General features: G+C 41.7%; 1 protein-coding gene across 3 annotated transcripts in view; it reads right to left on the reverse strand.

Annotated features, from left to right (window-relative positions):
- LOC122563736 (ephrin type-A receptor 7-like) overlaps positions 1 to 11,478 on the reverse strand; it is a 593,437-nt gene that overhangs the window by 73,217 nt on the left and 508,742 nt on the right. For all 3 annotated transcript variants that reach the window (XM_043717892.1, XM_043717890.1, XM_043717893.1), the window contains one exon: positions 7,013 to 7,068. In XM_043717892.1, the coding sequence (XP_043573827.1) occupies positions 7,013 to 7,068 (56 nt within the window). The remainder of the gene's footprint in view (positions 1 to 7,012; positions 7,069 to 11,478) is intronic.

Below are 11,478 nucleotides of genomic sequence, written 5' to 3' on the forward strand. Positions count from 1 at the left end.
AAAAAGAGAAAGAGAGAAAAAGAGAGAGAGAGAGAAAAAGAGAAAGAGAGAAAAAGAGAAAGAGAGAAAAAGAGAGATTTGTGACCTGGTGGTGAGGACAGTCAGGGCACCGCTACTGCAGCAGTTGGGGCTGGACAGTTGGCAGAAACTGTCGATATCCAAGAAGTATTTACAAGTTTCACCAGCATGTTACCGAGAACGAAAGGGTTGAGGTATAAGGAGGGGCTGGATAACCTGGGACTTTTTTCACCTGTGCGTTGGAGGCTGAGGGTGACCATATAGAGGTTTATGAAATTGTGAGGGGCATTGATAAATTGAATAGCCAAATCTTTTCCCTCGGATAGGGCATAAGTTTAAGGTAGGAGGGGCAAGTTTTACATGGAACCTGAGGGACAACTTTTTCACACTGAGTGAAGCTTTTACACAACGAGTTGCCAGAGGAAGTGGTGGAGGCGGATATAATTACAATATTTGGACAGGTATATGAACAGGAAACGTTTAGAGGAATATGCACCAAATGGGACTAGTTCAACTTAGGAAACCTGGTTGGCATGGATGAGTTGGGTCGCAGGGTCTGTTACTGTGCTGTATGCCTCGATGAATCTGCGACACTGAAATACATAAAAATACTGACATCTATCCTTCTTTGTTCAAATTCAAAACAAACTGCATGTTTGCTGTGAAAAAAACTCCAATACCACAATTTTGTCCAATCACTTCAGCTATCAACGTCCCTTTTTATTTTTATTTTCACATTTACCTACAATGGTTCTTGATTGAATTAACAATGCCTTTAATAAATGCAATGAATAACTGTGACCTCAACACAGCTCCTTTTGGGAGAGAACTAATTACTTCACATCAATTGAGAACAGATCTATTATTCCTACTTTTTATCTCCTCACCGTGACTCAAACATTTTATATCAATTCTGTGAACCCTAATTACAATTAATAGTTTCTCATGTGAAACCATATTGAAAGCATTTCTGGAGGCCCATACAAACTAAATCTGTACACATTTCCCTACTCACTTTATTAATTTAACAAAATATTCAATTACATCACAGAGGCATAACCTAGCCTTTACAAAACCATATCGGTGCTCTCAGATTAATTCAAATGGTTCCACTGTATTTCTTGTCCTCCATTGCTGTTCCTTATATCTCCCAAAAATTGATTTATTTCTTTACACTTTGTTTGTTATTTTCTGTAAGTTTACGCTACCTCTCTTGTCTAAACAGTCTGTTTTATTTGGTCTGCGTAGGTCTTGCCCCTTACTCATCTAGAAGGACAAGAGCAGCAGATACAAGGGAACACAGCCAGCTTCAGGTTCCCCTCCAAGCCACTCTCCACCCTGACTTGGAAATATATCGCTGTTCCTTCACTGTCACTGGGTCAAAATCTTGGAATTCCCTCCCTAATGGCATTGTGGGTCAAGAACACAGCTTACTATTGCCTTCTCAAGGGCAACTAGGGACGGGCAATAAATGCTGGCCTAGCTGGCGATGCCCACATCCCTCGAAAATGAATTAAAACATGGCTGATGATATCCTTGTTAGGTCATGACGTACACCACAATTTGATTAATATGTATTCTCATGAAACTGCAGAGGGGTTTAGGGAGTGAATTCCAGAACGCAGGGGTGTTGCCATGGCTACCACTGGTGGACACAGTGAAGAAACCAGCATTGGAGTTGCCCTCGTGTTATTAAGGAGGGTTGTAGAGTTGGGGGACGTAGGGAGTAGTAAGGCCATGAGGGATTTGAAAACACAAATAAGAATGTGAGTATTGAGGTATTGCCAGACCAAGTGCCAGTATAGAACAAGCAGTACTGGATAGATAGGTAAACAAGACTTGACACTGTTAGGACATGGAGTCTAGAGGTCATGTTTGTGCAGGATGGAAACCAGGGCAAACGGACACTGGAATAGGGAATGACAGAGGTAACAAACAGCATGCATGGCACCTGTCTCATACCATTAAAAATACAAAAATCTGATACCTAGTAACTGTGTCTTTTCAAACCTAACATTGAATTCGATCAGATTATGATCACATAATACACAGAAAAATGCTCCCTTATTATCAGATTATCCACTGAGTCTGGCTCATTACTTATTACTCAATCGGATTTGCTTGTTGCATGAACACAGTCTGAAAAGCAATCTGATGTTGGAAAAAAGCAATCTCTTACTCACAACAGCAGCAATAACACAGATAACACCAATTACTGAAGAAAAATACTAATTCAGTTGAGCAGGATGAATAATCGTCTGCATTAAACATCATTCTAGTTTGAGAAAGTGAATAAATTTGGAGCTGCTTCATTAATGATGCAGATGCCGAGCTATTTATCATCATGTTAATTAGTCATTGGATTGCTTTGTCAGTGCAAAAGGTGGAATACAATCAAGCACCAACAAAGGGGTAGAATTTTTCCAGCCCTTTGGAGGCAAATTTAAGGGTAAAGAGTGCGGCAAAAGCCAAGGAACTGATATTAGGTTGGTTTCCAAAATGATCCAGTCCTCCTCCTTCATTCCTCTGGGCGGCAATGAAAGGGAAGAATCTTGCTTCTATCGAGCCAGTAAATATTTGGAGGCTGAGCTTCGAAAGGAGCCAATTGTGAGGTGCTTTAATCCTGAGTCCTGGATTTCCCAGCCACTGAATCTGTTTTCCAAACTGTTAGCAACTCACCTGGGTCACCAAAGTGAACGCACAGTCAGAAGATTCGTTTCGGTGAAACTGACAACGCTGCTGTCACAGGACCTGCAGCAGAGGGCATGGAATGAAGCAGCAGAACACTTCATTCCACCAGCAGGTGGCGATGGTGGGGTGGGATAGTTGCATGGACGATTGTCAGGGAAATAGAAGATGTTTTTGGTGCAGAGTGGGCTGATGGTATAGGGACGAGACAGCCAAAGGAATTCCTCAGGTAATGTAACTCATGCAATCATTCCATGTCTCTGGTAGCCCTTAAATTCCTTTCCTGTTTGTAATGATCTGATGACAGCGGCAGACAATCTCTGCTTCATGATGTTTGGGATACTGTGGGTTCAAAGTTCACATTACATTATCAATGCATTATTCAATGACACTGAGGAGCTCCAGCTATGACCATTGTCAGACGGCTATTGCAAGTATCTTTTCACTTGGGGAATTCTTTCGCTGCTTTGACAGGAGATTTCCAACTTCCGGGAAGGCTTTTCACCTGTCTGGCATTCCAGTAGCCTGCAGTGAAAAGGCTTGCTCTCACCACACCTTATGCCACTCCACTGTGAGCACAATCTACACCATGGCCACCTGTCCCAACAGTAGCAGCACAAGAAACAGCAGGTACTGCTTTTTCTTCAGTCTCATGTCCTACTACAAGGCAAAGGGGAGGCAATGTGAAGTTCCAGATGAAAGGAATGGGATCTCCCCTAACGGAGGGTCTACACCCATAGTATCATTGCTTTCGACATGTCGGATCATGGGGGTCCCAAGTGGCTCAAATCCTTTCTTGACAGCTTCTTAGAACAAGAGCACCTTGACAATAAACCAGTGAGCATCCACTGCTAATTTCACCCAGGGGTCTGTCAGTGGAAAGCCAAGCCCAGCATTCTCTTAGATCACCGCCTTTCCCTGAGCTGACACCTTCAGAAAGAGATTTGCAAATGGGTAACAATTACTGGCCTTGCCCACATCACATGGGGGAATTAATAAAGAAAACCTCTATGCCATTGGTCTCTACTCATCCCTGTTCGGCAATGGTGAGAATTACAATAATAATGAAACCCAGGTCTCTCTTGGAGAATATCCTTCCAAGTAGGACTGACCTGATGGTGTGTCAAGTTAGCTGGCTTCATGCATCATGGAAATCAGACAGGGATCGTTCCATTGCTCTCTGCATTGAACTCTGTTGAACAGATTTTGTGCAGGTATAACGTAAGGACAAAATTGGGACTGATAGTAAAGCATCTCACCCCCCCAGTTATATAGCTCTGTGAGACTATTTACAGGACAGGATTGGGACATCTTCACAGGGTGTCAGAGAAATGGAAGTGCCATCATAGCTGGGATTGGCATTATCAGTCTCAGAAATAGTGAGCCAAATCCAGTCCAAGAACAGCCACAAGTGATGCACGACGTCCCTGGTCCCTGCTGGGCAGAACTGGAATGAGATGGTTGGGACTTAAGAGGGAAATCAGGGAGTGAATCCCATTGTCCCTTCCTTTATAAAGCAGTGGGTGCATTCACTAACATGTTGCACCATCACAGCCCCGTGTCTGCTCTGCGATGCTGCACGTGCACTTTATACAGAGTTCCTTTCCTTAAGGGAAATGGAATCAAACCATCTGCACTTGAATAGAGAGCACAAGGGAGCTGCAGTACATTCTACCCATTGACTTACACGGGCTGGAAATAACTCCCTAAATCCCTTCATTTCCCTATGCTCCATTTAAGATGCTGTATAATACCTGCCCACTTTCCCATGTCTTGCCGCTAATATACCCTTCTTTGACTTGGAATAAACCTTTTCTTACATTTGTGTACTTTTGTACTTTAACGGTGTGATGTGAAAGTAAGTTGTTGTTGTGATAGTGGGGTGCTTTCCCTGAAATATCAACTGTGTAGTTTCTGATCCCTAAACAGAGGCTCTTTCAAAAGCTTTCTTTACTTTGAGTGACTTCTAAAGCTGCTTCTCCTTCATTATTCTTCCTTATCTTTGTGACACACAATACTGGGAAGCGTTCAGAGTATGAGATAGCACTTAAAAATTGGAGAGATTAACCTGCCAGCTAAAATCCCCAGTGGAATTACTCTTATTAAAACAAACAAGTGCTGATGCTAGCACACTTGCTGAAACATTAGCAAGCTCTCTGCATTTCAAGGCGAGACTGGGTAATGGACAACACGATTTCTGGCACACAGTTGCTCAATCATTTTTTTATGTCAGCGTGGGTGATATGATGGAGTCTAAACCGATGGCAAAATAATGGGGAGATGCCGCATTACAAAAGGAGAACTGAATACAGTAACTATGCCCCGAACTGTCCACATTGTGCACTTTGCAGTCTTGTTTCCGATGGCCAGAGTCTATGGGTGGACGGGCATGTCAGATGGAAAGGTTGGCAGAGCACTGGTGCTTTGGGCTGGGCAGGAGTGTGACCGTGGAGTTATTGGGGATAGACTTACGGAAGGCATAGCTGAAACAGGGGATCCCCAAACATTAATTGCCGGACTTCCATCCCCTGAAACAAACATTTAAATAACTTAGCTTTCCTGGAACTCTTTCGACCCCAATGTACGCATGGCTAGATTAACCTTGTAGAGAATCCACATGGCTTCCCCACTCAGTTCTGTTTAAACTGGAGTTAAGCCCCAACAACATCACCAGGGCCTGATCCGTATTTTGAAAGGAAGACCCAGCTGCCTTTCAGTTCATTGTAAAATGATAGCCCCAGGACGAAATTGAGAAAGCAAATTCTTGACTTAATTCTCCTGTGCCACAGTTCCTCAAGACTGACACCTGTGGCAATTAACTGCAGCTGAGAGTGCTGCCTGGATGATTGATCACAAGCTCGTCCTGAGGTTTCCATTCGCAAATAGTTAACCTTCAGTCAATTTGGTATGGGCCCTCTGGTATTGAAAAATGGATGGGCCCTCTGAATAAAGCAAAGGTTATGGGTCCCAGTAACACCCAGACAGCAATGTTGAAGATGTGCACTCCTGGACCAGCCAAGCTATCCAGCACAATTACAAAATGCCATCCACCCAAAACCGTGTGGAGAGACAGCACCAACTAAATCCAGTCAATTACTACCTCAATAGTCTGCCAAAGAGCTGAACCTCAGTGGTAGGATGAGACTGACTGCTCTCCTCATACCAAGGACCAAATTTCACATCAAACAGTTCCAGCAAAATTGAAATCAATGAGAATCAGGAATCTATTATTCTATGGCATCCAATTCTGGTCCCCATATTGTACAGAAATAGACAAATGCACTGGGATAGGTATAAAAAAAGAACTCAAGATTTACCATTTATACCATTTCAGAAAGATGATAGAGTTTGGTGACTTTCCTACAAGTGAAGGATGGGGGAGTGACCTATAGATGCCTTGAATATGATTGAAGCATTTGGCAAGGTAAAAGGAGAGAAACGTTTTTGTCTGTGAACAAACCAAAAGAAAGATAATCACCAACACAGTCAAGATGGAATTCAGGAGAAAGATCTTTATCTAGAGAATGGCTAGAGGTGTAACTCATGTCCAAGCGCAATAATTTAGTTTGGGTGAAGAGTAGAAATTGGGATAGGCTGAGCTGTTGGAATGGAAGCTAGAACACTGGCCTGAACAGTGGGTGGGGACAGGGTTGGGAAATGACCAGTTTCAAGGCTGTAATTCCCTTGTACAATCCTACATAAAATGTTTGATACATGGCGCTGCACAAATTCTGCAGTCTTATCAAGATGTACATCTTCAAGCAAGAGAAAAGACATTGGGGAAGAAATACTAATTCAGGTTGTTTTTAGCAACTTTTAGCATGTTAACATCCATTCCTTATTATTAAAAGCTGTCAAATATCCATCGCTACACAAAGATAAAAGAAAAGTTCATCAGAGATTTACAGCTACAAATTAATTTGATAGAAGAACAAAAAAATCTTTCAGTTGTAGCAAACACAGTATCAAAACATCTAAAGACTGCAGTGATTGAGTGTAGAAGACGCAGCAGAATAATTCATGACTTTGCTTGCCGATGGCATCCAGCTCTAGTAGCTGTATGATTGCTGTGTGTGTTGTGTGTGCAGGAAGCATTGTTAATGGGAATATGAAGTTGTCAATTCTACCATCTCTGGAGAGCTTTATTACAAACTCACCAAGGTAATATGCTTCAGAAGGAGCAATTGGATTCACAGCCACACCAACAATTCCACTCCGGAAAGTGCATTATTAAAACAATATTATTGGAGCACAGCATTGTGAAATGTAACCTGTACATCGCCGTTAATCTGTGGACAGTACTTACAGTGAAAATAAAGCTCCTCATCTCCATCTTGACTGGCCTTGCTGTACCCACAATGCCTGAAAAAGATAGAATGCAAAATTCATTTTGTGAATATTTAAGCCAACAACAACTTCCTTAAGAAGCAAACTGAACTGAAAAAAAAAGATCAACGCTTCTTTGCAATTTTTCAACATATCTCTTTCTAGGAACCTAAGAACAGGAATTGGCCATTCTGTCCCTTTAACCAGATTTATCATTCAGTGAGATGATGACTGATCTGTACCTAATTCAGTCATCTTGATTCCACTATACTCAAAACATTTGCTGAATAAAAATCTCTCTCTCAGTATTTGCATTTTTAATTCATCGGATCTTAACAATATCTTAAGAGACAGAGTTCCAGATTGTCAATACCCGTTTTGTGAAGAAATGCAATCTGACATTATCCCTTCGTTCTAATTTTTATTCTCCATTACTCTGGATTCACCCACTAAAGAAAATACTATTTAGCTCATAACCCTATCAAATCCTCTAATCATCTTTAGAAATAACAATGAATAATCATGTTTAGAAATAACAATGAAATGATATTTTAATTAATCTGTTCAGAGATATTCAGACACACCTGTGGAGGTGGTAGGATTTAAGCCCGGGCCTTGTGGCCCAGAGGTGGGGACACTACCACTGCACCGCAACAGCCCTTCCCTTCATCTTTTACATTTAAAGTGATACAAGCTTAATTTGAACAACTTCACCACATAATTTAACTCTTTGGTTAATCAGAATTGAGTACCACACGGATACTTTTCTTGTAAAAATGATTTTTAATCAACCTGTACAGACATGTTATTATACACAGCCAAAAAGGTGGGATTTGAGTGTGGATCGTCTGCCCTGATGCTAGAATATTACTACTGCATCACAAAAGCCAATCATTTTGCATAAGCATATGCTACACCTTTCCAAACAATATATCTTTCTTTGGATGTCACAGCCAGAACTGAAGAGAATGTGCAAAATAAGGTCCAACTAGATTTTATCCAGTTACTAGGAAATGTACACCACAGAAGCGAACTGGTTAGCCCAACCTTTCTCCATCAATATTGATGATCCACATAAGTCTCCTCCCATTCCTCACAATATTGTTCTAATGGCACAGCCCTCTCTGCTGTGTACTGCTATAGCTCTCTCAGAGATTTATCCACATTATTCATTTAGCAACTCCACATGGAGTTCCCCCATTCTAAACACTCTGGGTGTAGAGGTTTCTCCTGAATCCCTTCTTTGTTTTGTTGATGAATATTTTATATTTAAAATTTCAGCTTTCTCTTTTCGAGGGAAATGATTACCAGTCCATTCATTTTTTTCCTGTTAGATCTAGCTTCTTATCATCCTTCCCGCGCCTTCCTCAGTGCCTCTACATCATATCGATAATATCAAGACTCGATCTGGAGGCACTCCAATTGGAGTTCAACCAGTTTTCTATGCCTTTTAAACTAGCTTTGTTCTCCAACTCTATATTCTTCTAAACGTGAAGCCCAGTGTTTCATTAAAAACAAAATGCTGCGGCTGCTAGAGATCTCAAACGAACACAGAGAATGCTGGAGAAACTTTACTTTTCAGCGCTGATATTTTTTGTGAGCTGCGTCCCCTGTATCTCTAGATTTATATGCTCCTTTACTCCATTTGGATTATTTGGGCTCATGCTTTCTGCCAACATGTACACAGCCTACAGGAGTCCCGTTGGTACCTCAGCACACATTTTCCATGTTTAATGCATTTTTTGTATCATCACAAAGTTCCTCATTATGGAACCGATTAGCTGATGTGCACACATGTTGAAATAATAACTTCAGATTCCTACATCCCAAGAACCTATCTATCTCAGCCTTAAATGTACTCAATGACCTGACCTCCACAGCCTTCTGTGCCAATGGGCTCCATAGGATCATCACTCTCTGGCTGAAGATGTTTTTCCTTATCTCCGTTAGGATGGCAGTTTCCTTCCCTGGAGGACATTACTCTTAAATCCAGGTATTGATTGAATTAAAATCGCACCATTTGCTATGGCAGGATTCAAACCCGAGTCACCAGAACATTACCCAGGTCTCTGGATTAACGATCCACTGATAATACTATTAGGCCATCGCCTCCCCCTTACGTAGGCCTTTTTCCACAAATACAATCTGACTGGATTGGCCCTTCCCACAAACTCTGGACCAATGATGCACTTGTTGCTGTATGACAATTTAACCACCAGTTCTCTCCAATATAACTTCACAGTTAGCTGAGGAGTGAATCACAAACTGATTCAGCACAGAAGGAGACCATCAAGTACATTGTGCCTATGCAAGAGCAAATCACCGAATCTCATTTTCCTAATTCTGCCCTTCATCCTCCATTTTCACTTCTCTTCAATAAAGTATCTAATTCTCCTGTCACAAAGCTGGGTCCTTTTTTCTAAATGCTTTTCCTTTTCTCAAGGATACTATGTCCTTGTTTTTTTTCCAGAGGGGTCGAAAACACTCCCAGTGCTGATTAGACTGGTTTGGTACAGAGGTTAAAGGGTATCGAAAGGCACTTTTGTTTAGGCCAAAGTGGTCATGTTTTAGAAGTGACCTGTATAATGAAAGGGGAGTGGTCAGCTCTCTAGCTGAGCAGTTCAGTCCAGAACTAGTTGGGAGTTCAACAGTGGGCTGTGTGCAAACTCTCTCTCTCTTTCTGCCCTTCTAACTTCAACCTGTAAGCATCTGTTCCATTTATACTGGTTTTTAAGGTGGGGGAGGGGGTTGCTTATTGGGACTGTTGTGCACATTCAGAACAGTGTAATTAATTCTAGTTTGGACAGACTGAGTTCTGTAGGGGTTCTTTATGTTTCATTTCGTAATTTAGTGAATAAATTTCTGTCTATTTTAAAACCTAGTAATCAACCTCACTAACCTCCTTCGGGTAATTCTCACTGTACACTTACCAAAACAAATTGCAAAGTTATGGTCTGGGTTGCCTGCTCAAGAATGTTTTGAGTGGTCTGGCCTAGTTCATAACACGTCTTTGAAAGCTATGATTGAATATGCCTTGACCTTGCTCCTAGACCATGCATCCTAGATCTGAACAAACATTGTCCCTCATGATGTCATTGCTTCTTTAGCCAATCATCTTAACTGGCTGCTCTTGGGGTTCTGCCATTCTACCAATGGGAATAGGTTTTTATTCTTTAGCCTGTTCATGTATTTTGAATATCTTCATTGAATCTCTTCGGAATCTTCAAGCCACTTATCCACTCTATCCATGTAATCAAAATTCTTCATTCCTGGAATGATTTTTGTGAACTTATTCTTCAGCATATCTAATGTCTTCATATTCTGATGGATGTACACAGACACATTCAAGGATGTTGCCAGGGTTGAAGGGTTTGAACTATAGGGAGAGGCTGAATAGGCTGGGGATGTTTCCCTGTAGCGTCGGAGGCTGACGGGTGACCTTAGAGGGGTTTATAAAATCATGAGGGGCATGGATAGGTGAATGGCCAAGATTTATTCCCCTGGGTTGGGGATTCCAAAACTAGAGGGCATAGGTTTAAGTGAGAGGGTAAAGATTTAAAAGGGACCTAAGGGGCAACTTTCTCACGCAGAGGGTGGTACGTGTATGGAATGAGCTGCCAGAGGAAGTGGTGGAGGCTGGTACAATTGCAACATTTAAAAGCCATCTGGATGGGTATATGAATAGGAAGGATTTAAAGGGCTGGCAAATGGGATTGGATTAATATAGAATATCTGGTTGGTATGGAGTTGGAGCGAAGGATCTGTTTCCGTGCTGTACATCTCTATGACTCTATATAAAGATAGCAATACAGAAGGATGCAATTCAACCCATTGTGGCTACACCATCTTTTTAAAGTGCTAATTCTTGGGAGTGCCAATACAGAGTTCTGTGGACAGAAAAGTCCAAACTGTTTTCATAAATTGAGACACAACTTGCTGTGTCAGTGAACAGGCTTAGTGTTGCTTGTAATACGCTCATTTAGATTCTTAGAACACCAAAATTGCAATTCATTAAGTTATTGCCTGAGACAAATGAGTGGAATACCGCCTAAGCGCCACATACGAACAACTCCGGTTCCTGCATGAATGCCGAAAGAATCGAATCCTTCCACCATGTGTCAGATACAGACCACCAGTCAGCAACCCACAAGCCAGGGCCACAGCCAGACAGAATGGATTCAGGATGATCCAGGTAATGATTACAGACGCTCACAACAGACTTCACAAATACAGACAAGAAATTGCTTGCCAAAAATCGTTAATTTCAAAAACCACCAATCAGGAATGGACCCGGACCATAGAACAGGCCGTCACCATAGGACAGAACAGGACCACACACTGCAAAAAAACAGCACTAAAAGAAAAAATGGCCAAACTAACACACAACAAAGAGGACACCACAACACACACCTGGGTTAGAAACCTCTCCCACAGACAGCTCACAGA

Source organism: Chiloscyllium plagiosum, chromosome 27, assembly GCF_004010195.1.
Source record: "Chiloscyllium plagiosum isolate BGI_BamShark_2017 chromosome 27, ASM401019v2, whole genome shotgun sequence".
Taxonomy (NCBI): Eukaryota; Metazoa; Chordata; class Chondrichthyes; order Orectolobiformes; family Hemiscylliidae; genus Chiloscyllium; species Chiloscyllium plagiosum.